Source organism: Styela clava, chromosome 3, assembly GCF_964204865.1.
Source record: "Styela clava chromosome 3, kaStyClav1.hap1.2, whole genome shotgun sequence".
Lineage (NCBI taxonomy): Eukaryota > Metazoa > Chordata > Ascidiacea > Stolidobranchia > Styelidae > Styela > Styela clava.
Genome location: NC_135252.1, coordinates 11,491,851 through 11,510,249, shown reverse-complemented (window position 1 = coordinate 11,510,249; position 18,399 = coordinate 11,491,851). Strand labels below are relative to the sequence as shown.

The 18,399-nt window shown below is 35.3% G+C and overlaps 3 protein-coding genes across 3 annotated transcripts; 2 read left to right on the top strand and 1 right to left on the bottom strand.

The window, feature by feature from the left end:
• The first annotated feature begins 1,265 nt into the window (after positions 1–1,265).
• LOC120341782 (uncharacterized) lies at positions 1,266–6,694 on the top strand. Its single transcript, XM_039410343.2, has 9 exons — positions 1,266–1,417; positions 1,646–1,681; positions 2,016–2,253; positions 2,729–2,800; positions 2,881–3,003; positions 3,277–3,360; positions 4,002–4,091; positions 5,329–5,424; positions 5,498–6,694. The coding sequence occupies exons 1-9, from the start codon at positions 1,361–1,363 to the stop codon at positions 5,710–5,712; spliced, it is 1,011 nt and encodes a 336-aa protein (XP_039266277.2). The 5' UTR covers positions 1,266–1,360; the 3' UTR covers positions 5,713–6,694.
• A 3,357-nt stretch (positions 6,695–10,051) lies between these two features.
• Positions 10,052–14,577, top strand: LOC120342911 (uncharacterized). The gene is made up of 6 exons (XM_039411959.2): positions 10,052–10,248; positions 10,683–10,803; positions 12,662–12,772; positions 12,958–13,063; positions 13,455–13,551; positions 14,134–14,577. Exons 1-6 carry the CDS (start codon positions 10,165–10,167, stop codon positions 14,266–14,268), a joined length of 654 nt encoding a protein of 217 aa, XP_039267893.1. The 5' UTR covers positions 10,052–10,164; the 3' UTR covers positions 14,269–14,577.
• Positions 14,578–16,600: 2,023 nt separating this feature from the next.
• LOC120342457 (cytochrome c oxidase subunit 6A1, mitochondrial-like) lies at positions 16,601–18,003 on the bottom strand. Its single transcript, XM_039411285.2, has 3 exons — positions 17,878–18,003; positions 17,241–17,386; positions 16,601–16,794 (listed from the first exon to the last, which is right to left on the bottom strand). Exons 1-3 carry the CDS (start codon positions 17,960–17,962, stop codon positions 16,705–16,707), a joined length of 321 nt encoding a protein of 106 aa, XP_039267219.1. The 5' UTR covers positions 17,963–18,003; the 3' UTR covers positions 16,601–16,704.
• Positions 18,004–18,399: the final 396 nt, after the last annotated feature.

Sequence of the window (18,399 nt, the reverse complement as noted above, 5' to 3'; positions counted from 1 at the left end):
TACAAAAATCATGCGATCATAACGTCGATTTGGCTCCCGTACCGATGTTATTATTGATACGTTCCAATATTGGACTCTGCTACCACAGCAAGATGTTAGTCATTTTTTTGTATTTTTATATATGAGCATAGCAAAACCAAAATTCTAGTTCAAAGTCATATAAAAATAACTAAATATAAATTCAATTCACAATCAATTTACGAGCGTCATTAAGTACTTGATAATTGAATTAATTCTTTTGATTACAAACTGTATTGTGGATTTATTTCAGACATGGTTGTGGTTGTACGTAATAAGTAAAAGAAAGATTGGCCACTATCAAACTCTAACCTACGCTTAGTGTGCTCGAACAGGTTCAGGACAACTTGAAGATAAAACTCAGCGTATTTTTGTTTATTGGACACGTAGTGGACATAACGATCGTTTTGTTATTATGTTGTTCTTTGTATCAAAATAAAGAAATCGCTTTTCTCTTTGATTACTGGACCAATTGCTTTGAAATTTTCAGTGATTAAAGAATATACTTTTTGCTAGAGGGCTATCACTTTTATTTTTTGTTATGAAGTCATCAAAATTATGTGGCGCTACGTATTAAAGAATATACTTTTTGCTAGAGGGCTATCACTTTTATTTTTTGTTATGAAGTCATCAAAATTATGTGGCGCTACGTGTCCATATATTTGAGCATAGCTCTCTTGTTGTTTTAGGAAATATTTGGTAATAGTGATCTACTGCGCTAGACTTTGAAATGAAGTTCTTAAAGGTTCATATTTCATTACTTCGTGGCGGCAACTCCGTTAAAATTTAAACATCGAATTTTGACGAAGCGTATCATAACTGTACAGTTGCGTGTTAAGGGGTCCAAAATTGACACGAAAAATTATTTTAATAACTATTAGCATTCTCATAGGAAGAATGTTTTTGAATATACGACTTACTAAGTGGCTATTGTATCATGTTATTTAGAACATATTTTGGGAAATAGTACCGTATCGCATCAATTAGTCGTCTTGGCAATTGATAGTCCAGTCGATGGATACTACGCGGGTACCACGAGTCGCATGGTAGCGAGTTTGACAACGATTCATTCCCTTGTCGACCATTGTCCATTTTACGTAATGTTCTAATCCGTGGACACATATTTGTAATAGTGGGACACTTCATTTCCATGGGAAGCCAGGCAACGTTAAAATATATAGATGGCCTGATTGGTATATGAGTAAATGAAGAACAATAAACATTATGTCATGAAGTACTTTATATATATTTACATTACTCCATTACTTCCATTCCATTACTTCATCGGATCATTCAGTCAGTCAGTTAGAGAGTGTATAATATTCTGAAATATTTCAATTTGATGATATCGACAATGTATGGGGCGTTGGTTCTGCTGGGCTGCTTAATCTGTAGCAATGTAAGCATGTATTAATTTTTTTTATCATCTACCTAGCAATAGACCATAAATATATGAACTGGGAAATAATTTTGTCGCATAATATAAATTTCACATTCTAAAGCCACGATTTTTTTATTGTCAAATTGTGATTTAAAATTTTTCATGTAAATTACCCTTGATGACAAATTGAGTAAAATGTAAAGCTTAAACTGTCACTATCAGTTTCTGTGTGTTTCTTTGTTCTAGGCATATTTGATTCGACCTGACGATGGAGGTACACAGGTAAGCCAGTTAAATGCTGTAAAACTACAATAACGCTGAAAAGTTGTTATTTGGATTCTCCAAACTATTTAACCGATTCCATTAAGATAATATTCTATCATTTTATAAATCAGATGGCAAACCGCATTTATCGTTTGCAAAGTTTATCTCTCGCGTTCTACCCCAAATAGCTTAATTCACTATCATAAATAAATTGTGGCAATTCGTCATTTTAACCGTGTGTGAACACGTAAATTAAAAACATGAAGAATTTGAGGTACCATTTGAAAATTGGGTACCATTTAAAAGTTCTGAAAATGAGGAGTCTTCTCGGCAAATTATCTTAAATTGTCAGGCTAAAATGGTCAGCAATGCTGCAAGATACACGCTTGCGGTGGCAACAATAACGAAACGAATCAGTTATGACGAAGAAGATGAAGCCTGGAGAAATATAAACGACTGCTTGGAGGAAATCAAGGAAAGTGAAGATATGATGGATAGATTGCTGGATTGGCAATATTTAACAGAATTTATTGAGCTGCAAATCACGAAATCGTTGAATTTCAACTACGAAAAGGAAAAGCACACAGCAAGCGAGTATTCCAAACGATAATTACCGTATTCAAAAAATCATATAAAATCCATATCACCTTTTATTATAGACTAGTCGATTATTATTTACCAGAAAGTAGATGAAAAATCATATCTGAGTTCTTGATGTAATTATAATTTTGAATCTTTATTTCACTGAAACAAACATTGAATCAAGTTGATAAACATCGTTGAATTGATTGAAACATTTCACTTGGAATCATTTTAAAATTCAAATTAATTTTAATCAAGCTCAGTAGGGTGATTTAAAATTCGGACCAGAAAACGGCCAAATTACAAATTTAATTATCGTCGTCTGCTGTATTTAATAGTACTACCACCACACACTCAAAATAATTTGTAAAATACTGTAGTAAAAATCTAAAAGTTTTCTTTTTCTTATAGTTGATGGATAGTTGACTAAAATCTCAATACGCTTATAAAGTTAAATTATACAAATTAAATATTACACTCCAGGTATCGGTGGCAACGGCAAACTGGATCTTTTCATTCGCCTCACACCAGTGAAATATTGGGACATCCTCGAAGGTAAAGAATCCTAAATTTCTAACATTGAATCAAGTCTGTGATAACATTCTCAAACTGTTACAATGCAATTAAATGTCTAGGAACACAGTATCCTATTCCACTCAACATCTGGAAGCATAGAGAAGCTGCCGCAGAATTACTTCTGCAAGCTTGTAACGATGATAAGACCGAAGACAACATGCTTCATGATCTACCAGAAGATGGTATTTGTTTTTAACTAACTTGGCACACTCCACCCCCAAGAATCGCATCAGTTGCCCTGGCTTTAAAAAAAAATAAGAGTCAATAAAAGTACGTACTGAACCCACGATAATAGTCTTGAAACTGCTAATGGCGTGATAGAAATGAAATCTTCAAAAAAAACATTACAGATATAATTATTCGATAACTCACCCATTGGAATACAGATCAATAATGTACGGTGCACGTAATATTGTAGGTAATAATGTTCGTTCATTAACCTTTCCACATTTCAGTTAAAGATATTCTGGGAAAAGAGGAGATCAGAAAAATATTTAATGCTTTGCTGATAGATGCATACGTTAGCGATGCCTTTACAGGTAATGGACTGCTGAAATAATTAAACGTGTCTTCATCGTAGCTTAAATATTCACGCAATAACAACTCATCAAATATTGTGCCGTATTAACAAAAATCCATTAAACGTCTATTACTGGGTTTTCCCGAAAATAAGACCTAGTCTTAAAATAAGACCTAGCCGGAATTTTAAAAATGATTTTAATATAAGCCCTCCCCTTAAAATAAGACTTAGTCGATAGCGCGAATATTTTTTATTCAGTCGATAGCAGGAAATCTCCCCTACCTCTTTTTTATGATTTGTAATTTTTGAATAATCTATGTTTACCAGTTTTTTTTTTTAATAAAAACGTGTTATTCAGAAGTAAATGGATATCGGTTTCCATATTTTGTATATTTAAAAATGTCGTAACTCTCTGCTTGGTACTTTTGTTTTGAATAAATGAATATAAATGACATCATCCCCAAAATAAGCCCTAGTGTTCTTTTCAAACAACGTGTTCTGTCTTTACTCTGATTGATTTATCAGTAGGCGCTGCGTATTCAAGCGGTAAATATTCAGCAGGTAATCCCACGCCTTAAGCCAGAACATTATGTACTAGATTAGACTTAAAATAATGCTTTTCGAGTAAGTTCGAGCAGTTACGTATTTTATATAAACCAGAGGAAGACAAGGCAAAACTGTCAGAGACAACAAAACGCTGGCAGTTGGAAAAGAAATGGAAAAAAATCGCCGATAAGATTTTGGATTCAGGTACGTGTATAAAATAATAAAATAATTTGACTTTCTGTCAGATAATAGCACAATAACTTGTGGTTTAAGATTATATGTATGTTACAAAATTAGAAAAGTACCTGAAAAACAAAACGCTATTTGTTTTAGAATGATTTTAATCAATTAATTTTATTTTCAAAATTTAATCGTCAAAATATTGTAATTAGTAGGATACGACTGAAATTTCGAATCCCCGTCGAATGTTGTTTTTTTTGTTACTCCTGAAATATGCGCACCAAGATGTCGCATACCCTGAACCCGTACTTCGGGAGGTCCGTTTTTTTGTCCGCCAAAGGTCGAAGTGAATTCCTCATACCTTATTGAAGCCATATTTTTGCAATGCAATTCTGACATATGACCATTTTTCTCCTGTAGTGAGTTATAGCAACAAAAAATCACATACATTTACATATCTTCGAATATCTTGAAGTATTCGAGATTCAATTCGAACAATACAGGGTGTCTCAAAAATAAGTATACACTTTTAATTTTGATTTGTTTTTCAGGCACTCGTCATAGAGCGTTCATTTCTTCAGAAAACATAGTATGAATAAGTAGTAAAATTTAGGTATTGTTTGCATTTTTACCAACCCACAGAATGATAAAGACATTAGCCCAAGAAATGAGGTGCCAAATTGCTGTTTGTCAAGAAGCATATAAATCAGTAAGGCAAACTCAGCGCATCTTTAACATAGAATTTGGAATTAATTCGGATATAACACGACGAATAATTTATGCAAATCATTGTAAATTAATGGACACTGAATCTGTAGATGTTGCTCAAAAATCGGGAAGACCAGGGAGCGGATGCTCTGAGGAAAACATTCAGAGCCGAATTAATTCCAAATTCTCTGTTAATGAGGCTCTGAGTTTGCCTTACTGATTTATATGCTTCTTGCCAAATAGCAATTTTGCACCCCATTCCTTAGGCCATCTATTTGTCATTCTGTGAGTTGATAAAAAATGCAAACAATACCTGAATTTTACTACTTATCCATACCATATTTTCCAAAGAAGTGAACGCTCTATGATAACTACTTGAAAAGCAAATCAAAATTAAAAGTGTATACTAACTCATGAGACACTCTGTATATTCCATTCGATTCTGGAAACATTAAATATTCAAAAATTCCCAGCTCGAGTAATCAGGTGAACAGTTGTGGAAACCAAAGTAAAATTGTAGTGAAGTTTTTTTTTTCAATCGATCTATTTGCAGACTCTTATCTTATGACAACTTGCTTGGATGGAAGTTTGGCATTCGACGAAGAGAGACAGGTTGATAGAAAGCTGCGAGAAATAGCAAGTGATCTGGGTAAGTTTTTATTTTTATTTTATCTGTCAGTTTGAAGTTTATACCAATGGTATTTCTTATATTGTCAATTCAGGCGTCTACGAATGCAAACCAATCATAACTGTGCAACCGGTTCAATTCTTCACGGCAATGCCCCCAGTGCAATTGATGATCGTAGAATTTTCTGATGCAGCACCTGTGCCACGGAGAAGATCGGTGTTGCCACCTCCGTCAAACATCAACAATGATGACCATGACGATGGTCCTCCACAATCCCCAGGCAGAGTTAGGAATTTTGCAGCACCCTGAGATATTTTGAGCTCGATAACATATCATTTTTTTCTTAGCATTGTAGATGTAGTTTTGTGTGTACGAAGGACAACTTAAGTCGTAGAAATCATAAAATAATAGTAGAAACAGAGTTTAATATGTTATTGTCGCGTTAATAGCGCATACGTCGATGCTTAGCGGGTGTATTTCCGCACGGTATACATATCGAAGTCCAAAAGTCTAGAACTCGTCAATCAAACGGACAAATTAAGGAGTAAGGCAACAACAAAAAAAAGCGCGTGATAATTTACGCGTTTGAAATATAGCGTCTGATTGGCTGCTCTCCCTTATCAGTGTGAGCGCTCAACATTGACTCATACCACGCCGCGACTCATACATCGACATTTGTAGGTGAATCAGTTTACGATAAATAAAACGATCAGTTTTATTTTTAAATTTTTTACCCCTAAAATGAAGGCAAAATTTACCGAAAATTTCTTGGAATGTATGTTAAGTTGCACACAATGGTCGTAAACAATTAAATAATCCTAAGCTTTGCGTCTACTGTTTATTTTACGGCAATTCGAATCTATTCCATATCTAGGCGTTGTACATATTTTTCGGGTTATTTAACAACCCAACTTTCTACTTATTAAACTGAAACATTTCGAAGCGTAGAATTACCCGTAATAAATTTTACGAATATTGTAATATGCCGATATTAAAGCATTTTTAATTGTTATATATTACGCAGTAGAATATATTCAAGTCATCGATTATATTCATGCTTTTTTCTATTCCGTCTATTTTAAACGAATTGAATCTTGGATATAGTTTATTGATGCAATTTTGGAGTTCAATAAAGTTATTACACATGCCAAAGCTAGATATTGGAAGCATTTTGACGTTGTTTAATTAAAATTTGGTTACATCTCTCCAATTTGCCGGTCCACACAATTTGTTGTTTTGAATAGTTGATGAACATTGTAACGAGTAAATTGAATAAAAGTAGTAAAATTTGCATTTATTTTTTATTGATTGTTTTTTAGTATATATATGTCAGGTAATATTTATACACCTAAAATATTAGGCTCCGAAATGACGGCTGGTCACATGGGTCGCGATTACTATGTTCAAAATACCAAAATCTCAATGGTTTGAAAGGGCCTACCAAGTTATGGATGTTGATATTGAGTTTAATTACCTGCGGAAATAGATAGAGACAAAGGACGGCCCATTCGCCGAATCACTAAACGACTAAAGTAACCATCCCGCCCAGAAAGACTAATTTTTAGTCTTAATTAGCGCCCGCTTTGCCGATTATTAAGAACAATAACAAACCAGTTAAGTTTATTTAATTCCGCCGCCCATATCCGTTTCCCGCCTATCCATAATAAACTCGAAAATTGCAAAGTACTCGTCATTGAGAGCACCCAGCATAGAAATTTATGCCAGCATGAGCAATTGACATTTCAAATGCAAATGAGATAAAAATTGAAATTTTAAAAATGTACTTGCTTAAATAACAAGAATGTGATAGTAACAAAAGATGAAGTTATGTTTCAGTGCCATAAGATGTAATTATGAGCAATGAAACAAAACAACAATTTAAATGTTGGGTGAGCATAAATAAAAGACAACTTTAAATTTTGTAGCGCCTAGTGGCAGAATGTGTGAAATTCAATGGATATTTGTATGATTTAACGTGGTTGAAAGGTAGCTACATAAGATGTGTACATTATTTAATTCAAAGTCTTTTCCTTCGAATGATTTCAAATTTCTCTAGCCTAATTGGAAATTGATTATAAATCTGCCCACAGATTTGTAATATATGTTACAAAAACTGAGTCGCCACGATAGTGTTAAAAGTATGGGATACCCAAATGCAGCCAAAAGTCAGAAAAAAGGGCGCACCCGGAGTATGTGCAACAAGATGGCGCACAACCTGAACTCTAACCTGGTACACATACTATGTTCAGGTTGGGCGCCATCTTGGTGCACATACTTTTGGAGGTCCGAAAAAGCTAAAGAGATAAACGCGGAGGCAGATAAACGAATGTGTTGTTACCTGATATCATAAAAGATGCACATGTTAGATCAAGGTGGTCCAAACCCAGGCCCGCGGGCCACATGTGGCCCGCCGCTTCATTATCTGTAGCCCGCGTCACATTCGGAGAGTAATCAAAAAATCGCATTTCGTGTTGTTTCGTCATAAAATTAATCAGAAAAATCTTTTGACATATTGTCATCACTAATGTCACTCAATGTCATTAATAGTGTTATGGCTAGCTGGGGAAACTAGCGAAGTTGAATGATGTGCTTGGCACTTGGCAGTCTAAATTGTTATCTGGATTACTAACTTTTTGGTCGGGAATATATACTAACAATATAGGCATCATAGAAAACTAAAAATCGAATGCGGATTCTATTAGCCTAGAATGACCAAGCCTGATAACTATGTAATTGCACAATAAAGGTGTTTGTTTTGTATTGCACTGTCCACCTATTCTTGGCACTATTGTGGCCCGCGAACAATGCAAAAATAATTTTGTGGCCCGCGGAACCGACAACGTTGGACCACCCTGTGTTAGATAGACGAGTGCTGGTTAGAAATGCCCGTTGCGAAAGACGACCGGTGAGAGCGATCGTTTTTTTTAGTAGCAGTCCTTCTAGCTGATTACCCGCTTGTGTAACGTGACGACAAGGATAAATTAACAATTAATACCGGAAACAATTATTACCTGAACTAAGCGTTCATATCGCACGTAGCATGCATGAAATAACACAGTTTTAGGCGACAGAGACAAATGATATAATGATTTGATATAATCCTCCGCGTAGCACACCAAGGAGTGGCTACAACATGGAAGCCGGCCAATGTCATTAGCAAGAGTCCGATGACATTGACTGAGCAATACAACACATAGTCCAACAATGAACGCTTCAGGGGCGAAGGCGAAGATTCAGAAATCTTTGGTGAATGCAAAGCAGCGGTGGCCACGATTCGTGGATCGGGGCCTAATTAATACGACATCTAGGATCATCTATCGACTGCCTTCATAATAAACCTGGTTCAAAACAGCAAAAACTAGCTCGATTGACGCATCGAAGCCAATAACATACCAGCAAGATATCAAGTAAGAGGCTAGAGATGCGAAAGTATACGATAATGCCGTCAACGGGGAATAATTGAACTAATGCGAAAGCGAGTGGAATTTTTTGTAAGAGTGTAATGAAAATGCAGGGACAGTTGCACTATCAATGTTATGTTATTGTTTTACCAAAATTGTTACCAGTTTTCAAGGTAAGGGGCGCAAAAGAATCCGCTTGGGAAATGCAATTAAAATTCGGATTGTGTCACAAATAAACTTTAAATTATGAGTCGAATATGGAGTAGGGATATTATAATTTTATTGTTGAATGAAACTAAAGTTGAAATATTATATAAATTATTCAATGAGACAGGAAATAAGATCAATCTTTTGAGTGGGACTGAAATACTATACAAAACGCATGAGCAAATCATGAATCACGTTTCCTGTCATAAAAGGCACACAATCAAAGATAGAATTTTGTATATTTCAAAAGATATATCTCACTGCGTGGCAATACCTTACTTAGGTTGACATGGTGATTTTTAATTGATTGCTTTAAGTTCTAAAAATATTGAGCAACCCCTTATCATCCATATAGTAGGGATGTTAGCTTTTAGTAATCGTTCGTACTACGACAGAAAATTAGTTTTGATGTTTATTTAGGTTCATTATTTACTTGACTGAGCCATATGCTTATATAACATCAAGACGTTGAGTCAAAATTGAAATATAATAAATTCATAAGAAAATACAAGGAGAAGAGAGTAGAGTCAATGAGCCTTTTGGGTTCCATTTCGAGTGTTTGTGAATAAATTGTGACCGATTTGGAAGTGATGTCAGTTCCAATTGCTTATTTTTGTAAACCTAAAGGTAACAATTTTTAATAAACTTTATTCCAATGGGAATCCCATGGGATGGGACAAGTATAATTGCTATGGTATGAGATGGGAAGGGGACAGAAAAATATGTCACATGGACAAGCCTGTCAATTTCAAATACAAAATGTCTGTTTCTGGCGATACCATGACGTGCATTTTATACCATATAGGTTTGAGTCAGGGCATGTAGTCTTTGGTAACTTCTGAAAGACATGTCTATGCGTTGCTATTGGAACATAAATAGTGAAGGTTACTATTAGAGAAACCTATCGGTTATACTATAATGGAGGTAGTAAATAGGCTATTGTAAAGTATATAGGCGGCATAGCATTTGTGCCATCGCCAGGCCAAACAATACGTCACTTACAACTATGCATATTCAGATTATGATGTTTTCATTTCTAGTTAAATCGTCTATAGTCTAGGACTCTAGAACAAACAAAATCTTTACAAGGCAATATTACTGTCACGTTCGTTTTCAGAGTAGCTATTTATTATATTGAAAGTTATATTGACACATGTTGCTGTATACTTCAACGCGCTTTATACTCGGATTTCTTATTTTTATTGCGTTCAACTTTTCACCATCTCAAGCTTGTTCGGTAAGTGAATTAAGATAATTGATTCAAATTGGTATAAGAATTAGTGCGCAAAAAACACTCATTGTATTGCACTATGTATCATAATAACTATGAGAAACCGTAGTTATGTGTACCAATATGGAGGTAACTAATTTTGTTCGCCTACTTCACATCAAGTTGTGTAAAGGGACTGAATCCTATAGACAGGGGGTATATTCACTTGGCTGACACAGACAGTCCTCAAACTCGCAATAGAACTGAAATAAGGAAAATCGATATAAAATTATGGCCTAACCCTAACTTGGTACACACACACACACTACGGGGGTACCATATAAGAGCCCAATTTTTATCGCAAGGTTTGGTCTAAACGCGATATATGATGAGAGAATTGCAAAATTAAACACTTTATCCTCTCATTATAAAAAACATATCTTAATTATATTTTTTTACAGATATGGATACCAATTAATCCTACAGAATACTCACAAACATACATCACTAAATCAGATTCAAATGCAAACACAAGTCGTCCTTTAGGATACTTGGTTTCCACAGCTGTATTTGGTGCGACAGGTTAGTTTATCTAATTTAGTACTCATCGATTTAATGTAATATGAATTTATGTGTACATTTATGTTATTTTGCAAAATTCCTGTTGTTGTTGGGATACTCGACTGAAAGATCTAATGGAGCAACTTTTCGGTGATTAATTAAAGTTGAGGGATGAAGGATGTAGCTAAAAGGCTATTGCTTTTTTTTTCAATATAAAATGAGTCAATAGGGAATCTGATACGCCAATCTGAATTTTGCTGTTTTACTACCACTAAAAGGTAACACCGTTTAATCCGCGTCCAATACCAGTGCGTGACCATCCATATGTTTGAGCATTTTCCCTCGATGGACTAGAAGTGGACCTATGGATCGTTTATAGAAATAATCGTATTGTTTGTTATTCTTGTTATTTGGTGGGTTGATTGGATGATCTTGAGGTCGATTTTAATACGGAATTGGATCTACAGGAGTCACGAACTTAAAAAAAGGTTATTGAAGAAAAAGCACGAGACAGAAAAATTGCCTCAATTCTTCAAGGCTATAATGGCTATTAGCAGGCATAGCCAACCAACATTTCTGAACTCTTCATTTGGTTTTTAGTTGCCTATGAAGCCTAATGGGATATCGTAAGCAAATAATTCCCGAAGGAAAAAACCAAATAAATTTGTAGAAGTACAAAATGTCGAAATCGATTACCTGACATGGTTTAGTTAACAATTCAGTTTAGTCAGGCAGGCTATCTACAACAGCAAATGCAAAGTTTTGTTAGGCCTATATCACCAATTGTTACCTATATAGGGATTTGTTCAAAAAGAATTGTTTTAAAACAATTGTTTTAAATCAAGTTTTTTTGCCTGTTTTGTTCAAAATGGCTGTACTATTTGATTTTTTTGTATTAAATAAGTTGAAGAAAAATGGATGTAAAAACTTGCCAAGCGCTTCTTATTTGCAATTAATTCTCCAAAACTCCACAAATAACGATAGAGGCTCATACACACCTTCTCAAGCTGTAGCTCAGTGGTTGGCGCAGTAAGACGCAACCGATAACGTAACGCCATCACGTGAACGACCCTGCTGCGACGAAACCACCTTGCGAAAATTGAAATGCGATCGAATAATTGAGTTTGTGTAATCTTGAAAAACTCTATCACTTTAACCTTAAAAACAAAGCTTGCTAAGAACAATATTAACCGTAATAATGCCTTCATTTTATGAGAAAAATGTCAATACATGAACTCGAAATCCACATCATGGCGTCATAGCAGATTAGTTGAGGCGTCTTTGCATCAGAGAACTCTTACAATTAACATAGGCCAGGCTAGCGTGTCTCGTCCGCCGTCGATGTAAGCATATTCTTCATTATCGCAACCCACTCGTTTTGCCGAAGGCTGCCATTCCTCTAATTGATTTCATAGTAGGCATGTGAGCTAATTTTCATGATTTTTCTTACTCAAAACGTCTCTTTGACATCTCGGATAAACATTCAGGTTAAAATGTAATGACTTTTGTGGAGATACAAAAGTCGCGATAAATGTACGCAATAGAAGTAAACGTCAAAATGGAAATTTTTACTTACATTTTTAAAATTATAACTCCGACTGCGTGTACAGCTGCCCGAATGCAATGTTTTGACGTAGTTTCGCGGCGATGCAAGGGGTATTTCAATAAAAAATACAGAAAAAATTTGATTTAAAAAAGCCCTTGTTTTAAAACACGATGTTTTTTTAGAATTGATAAAAAACAAAACCCTGTACCTATACAACTAGCAGATGTGACGCGGGCCACAGATAATGATGCTGTGGATCAAATGTGGCCCGCAGGCCTGGGTTTGGATCACCCTGAAATATTCACTCAATATCTGAATTTCTTTACCTTTCAGACCTATCATGCGTCGTCGTAGGAGACACAGGAGGAAACGGGAAACATATTGAGATTAATTTAGATATTGGAGATGGAACAATTTGCATTAATGACCGTGGCGTTAAAAACTGTGAGATTTTTTCTACACTTTGTATTGCATTGAATCCTTATCAAAAATATGGGACGTTGACCGTTTTAAATGGCACCAATTTGTAGATTGAGATGTTACTACACATATCTACTAAAGTATTGGAATAAAACGCACCTGAACATAACAGAGTTTGCAGAATTTATCACATATATATGTTTTGGCAGGTTTCTCCGACTCCGGAACATTGTGCACGACAACTGTGGGTGACAGTATGACGTTTAGTTTTGACTGCAAGTCTTGCGAAGGAAGTCAAGTAACCTTTTGGTATAGGTATGTTACATAATACTTTATATATGTATATATTGTAGTTCATATTACTTCAATGTTAAGGTAACCTTTAAAACCATATCATAAAATAATCTAAAAAAAATATTCCTGGACTTTGTGCAACTAATATAAACGGAAGTGTCGTATGGATTTATATATATATATATATATTTCTACAAAATGAACAATAAATATCACCATAAATGGAAAAGCTTGACATATCATGAATGCATGGGTACCGTCTCGCGCAAATTAATCCATACTCACGAATTATTTTAAATCTGAATTTCATATTTAAAATCTAACGTGCTTTCATATTTCCAAACTAGTTAAATTGCATATGTTCAAAAAATACGCTCCATAATATTAGAACAGAGATTATTACCATTTTCAGAGTTTTTTTGGAAGAACTCGAAAATGGAGAGACAAGTTATGACGAGAATTGGTGTCAAACAAGACAATTGGATTTGCCTAGAAGTCTAAAGCCTGCGGTAAACAATATTTCTAACGTAGTTCTTACCACTAATGTTCTGTATAAGTATCCATTCATTTCAGTCCTTAAAATGAACACTAGAGGCGGTTTAGCTGTCGAAGTTGTAGACATTTAGGGGCCCCAGATGAAAATTGTGAATAAATATATTTTTGTCTACGAAGTCATGTCAATGCTGTTTAGTATATGAGTTGGTTAAGCAAAGAAAAATCCGAAATAATAGAAAAATACAATCAATGCATCATACGACTGACTCAAGGTTATACTATACGTATATATATCCTTTCGTCTCTATTATTTTCCTCGGGTAAAATGTCCACCAACCTTTATTAAATTAAGATGACCGCGCTGGATCTCAGTTAGCTGATATTTGCTCGCAGACACTTATGCGAATTGTAAATAGCATCAGCGTCCAGATATTGGAGTTCAAATTGTTTTAGTTTAATAATTTGTGAACTGAACAAATGAAAAGTCAATCCGTAATACCCCACATCGAATATGTCAGATAACAACGTAAACAAAAATAGAAAATTAAATTTGTATTTTTTTTCCAAGTTTTATTCTATTGTATTTTTTTTTTTAGAAAATTCCTGTCAATATTCCCACACCTGTGGACTATAACCCCGGAGGAAGTGCCAGTGCCATAAAAATTCACGTAATTTTTATTGTAATTCCGGCTTCGGTGACATATATGTTTGGGGCAATACTTCAAATTTGACTTTCTGATATCTTTTTATATTTCCAATTAAATCCAAAAAAATGCATTTATTTTAGTAGCATAGAAAAGAGATTACGGTAATTATAACGTACTTTGCTTTGATTTGCTCATTAATCACAATAATCCGAGGAAAGATGTTGAGTGTAGGGCTTGAAATGGTTAACCGATTTCAGATGGTTAAGTAATGTATCGAAAAAAATGTTTTGGTATTGTGATATTTAGCTATGGATTTACTACGTGAATGAGATGTTTTGGTGATACGATTTTTTGAAATAAACTCACTTTTTCATCAACAATGATTCCACTATTTGTTTTTATTAAACGTATGGTAGCTGTACATGATATATATTGGGGTTTACCTATGCATGGGGCCAGGTTGGCAATGTGCATCCTTATTCTTTCTGATAGAGAAAACTGATATATATATATATGAACAATATTATATATGAAAAAAGTCGCAACACGCCCTGCCGGCGGGAACGATCCTACACCCTGCACGCCTACAATATTATAGCCAATTGTGCTCAGCGTTGGGAATAGCCGCTGGTCAGTCATCAATTTTCCACTACCAAGTCCATCGATCTGAAACAAATTAAGGGTCAACTATTTTCATACCGGGCATGAACTGCTAACCACAGGGCCATGGCTTGTTATGTGATATATTCGTCTTATAGGCTTTCAACTCTCTGGATAAATATGAAAATCGTATCCTCTTTGATATTCTCTTCCGTAATCAATCAAGTCCCAGATGCAGTGGCGTAGCAAGACTCTCGTGGGACCCCCCGCAAAAGTATTTCGTGGAAATGACCCTAAAACACTCGGACATAAGCTAAAACAACCTTTTTTTTTATTTCGTCAAAAAGCATAACATGTCGCTATAAAAAGGCAATGGTAATCTGAAATTTGCCGTTTATCTTGGTTACTTTAATTTGTTTCATACGTTTTTCCTCTTCTGCGTTTCTGTGCGCCACTGAGAGGTTTTGCTTTCGACATCATTCTGACAGCCGTCGTAATTTTGCCAGTGCGATCAAACCACAAAACGCCGAAAATCGACGACTCCCTGGCATTGTTACGTAACAAAACGATTTGAGCAGAACTAACATCAACGTTATAAGATGTGCATTACTGGTTTTTCAATGCAGCTTTGGTTTTGCGGCTTAAATTTCTAAATTCTAACCGCTTGGGCCCATTTGCGCTGTGGGCCTTCCCACGACCGCGGGGGTGGATGCTACGCCACTGCCCAGATGCACCCACGCAAGCACGACAGCCGCACCTCACACAAAGACGCATCAGTGCTTTAGGGTGCATTAAGGAGATAATATCGACAACAAAGCGATCAAACGGTTACTGACACATCTCGAGTCACATACGCCATTCACTCATTCAAAGTCAAATCCCTAGAGATGGTAGTCCAACCGGATGCTTCGAATTTGAACATGGGGCCTATCGGGGACACAATTACGTAACGTAGACAAGGCCCATTTTCCAATCTCAAGAGAGACCACCCCAACCGAGGCCGTCGCTGAAGGTGCACATAGGCCCAATGCTGTCTCCTTGTGGGACCCACATGAAGACAAGTACAAAACGACATTTGGCCAGTAAAAAGCAAGTGAATTATTCGGACGTAATTGATAAATACAAAGAATGATGCTGGTCAAAAGAACCCAAAGGTAAACCGATGAGTTGAATAGACCACCATGGACCAAAAGCCACGCAGTAAAACCACATTCACTAGATGCATCTCTGAAATGAAGAATGCCCCATTTCTGCCAACCTCTTGCTACTAATAGTGTAGAGCTGGGGTGTGCAAATTTTAATACAGGAGGGCCAGATACAAATAACTGGGTGAAACCGGAGGCCACACCTTAACTTAACATAGGCTTTCTAGTAATTGTAGAAACAAAAATTTTGGTTATTAATCTTGTGAGTTGTGACATGAATTGTTCGCTTCGCACAAGCTCAGATATAGGCTGTAACTACTCGCACATACTAAATGAAATTAAAAGCTCGTTTCGCGGGCCGCACACCATTCAAAAGTGGCGTTTCTCCGCGGGCCGCAAGTTGCACAACCCCGCTGTAGAGTGTGTTATTCTGTAGTAGACCATCAATAGCTTTGCAGTGTAAGACAGCCTGATGACAAACAGGTGTGGTATCAGATGACATCCGTGGCCCTAATGACAAGACAGATGCAAAATTGAAACTATCAGGCATTGAAAATTCCAGTTCTTAAAGTCATGACTTAATGAGATAATGAGTAACATAATCAACAGTTCAAATAATCTAAATGCGTCAATTTTTGACCAAACCCTGTTCAACGTTCAACTCTCACTAATATCATATCATCTCTCATTTAATGGATAGGGAACAGAATAATATTAAACAACTTTTCAAACTTCAAATCACACAAATAAAATAGTGTTATTAGATCGAATTATCCTAGTGATCTTCTTCATATCCCTCCCCAGGAATAGCGTTGGTTTTTGGGTTGTGAAAGAGAGAGTGGTTGCCATCTCCCCACGGAAATTTCTGAAAACAAAATATAAAAAAATTTCAGTTACACTATTACATCTAGGAATTGTGCTTTCAGTGAAATATTTCAATTATCTGAAAAAATATATTAAATGAATGATTAAAAAACGTCTAAACTTGAATTGTCAAAGTATAGATTTAAAGTGCATATGTTTTGTAAGAGTAACATAACATGATAAGAAAAATTTAAGTCAGGATTTAACAATGAAAAAAAATGGGCATTTTATGAATCAACCTCAGTTGTCTATTTGATTAATATCATAGCTGTAACGTTGTTACTGACATTTTAAAAAGGTTACTGCAGTAAATATAGAGCTGGGTATATTTCATATGTTACAACAAGGTGAACTATCAGTCATTTTATTCCAAAACGAATACACAAACATGAAATAGTAAATGACTACACTCTTCAACAGTTTATTTACAAAAAAACTAAAACAAACCTTAGACCTGAGTCCCATGTGTGCATACGATTTGTATTCTGGTCGGTGATAATGCGCATGGTGTTGTTGCTCTCGCTTGTAAACAAAAATAGCTGTTGTGCCCACAACTGCTGGGATGCCAAGGTAAGTCATCCATTTGAACATTGCTAAAAAAATTGCCAGTAAAATATCATAATTTGAAAGATACGCAGGATACCAAATGTGGTGAAAAATCAGGTTCGATACTATTTGGGTACATGTAAATCCTTGCTGAAATGCAATTAACCTTGAATTGTAACATGATCATGTTTTTTTAATAGCTAGAATGAGGTCAAAATTTAAAGAAGAGCGAAAAAATAAGTACTTAGAAAGACCAATAAATTCAGGCTGACACGGAGTAGTGCAATTTTTATTACTTCGAAAATTCAGAAAATCAATGACAAAGAATTCACACAAACCCCGAAGGAATTTCAGGACCAATGATTTTAGTTCACAGTTGTAATTTATACTTAGTAATTATACCTTCTACAACTCCAAAGAATGAGCTATATTTCTTTCTGAAGTCAAATACCATAGTATTAAAATCATAAAAGTTTGCGAGGATATACCAAATGCATATGTAACCATATTAATGCAATCAAAATATTCGATTCCTCACCAGTAGATTGCTGCGATGGAGCATGAGCGAAGCGACACATTTGTGGAGCATATTGAGGGAGTCTACGCCAAACTAAAGAGGCCATAGTGCAGAATAACAGTACTCCAGCCTATAGTAAATAAATCTGTGAGTTATAGAACAAACTTTTTCCAGTGACTGTGAACAAAACTAAGAGCAAAAACGTTTCAAGAGAACAGCTGATTTAAAGCATCTAACCGCAGGTAAAAAGGATTTGATATGTTCTGGGTTACCATAGGTAAGAAAATTCAAGGCAAATGATTTTAGTAAACATTTTAAGAATAAACTTCTGTTACTGTGACATTGTTCAATTCAAGTACTATGGTTGTATTTGTAACATCGTTCTGCAATTTTGAAGACTGATATTGGTATATTGCTGACATTTCGAATTTTCTCACAAATCAATAGCTAATTTAGATTCAATTATATGTTCTTGAATAGAATAGGAGTATTAAGGGAGTGACTCTAGCCAGACTTCTTGCCACTGCCCAAAGATACAACTAA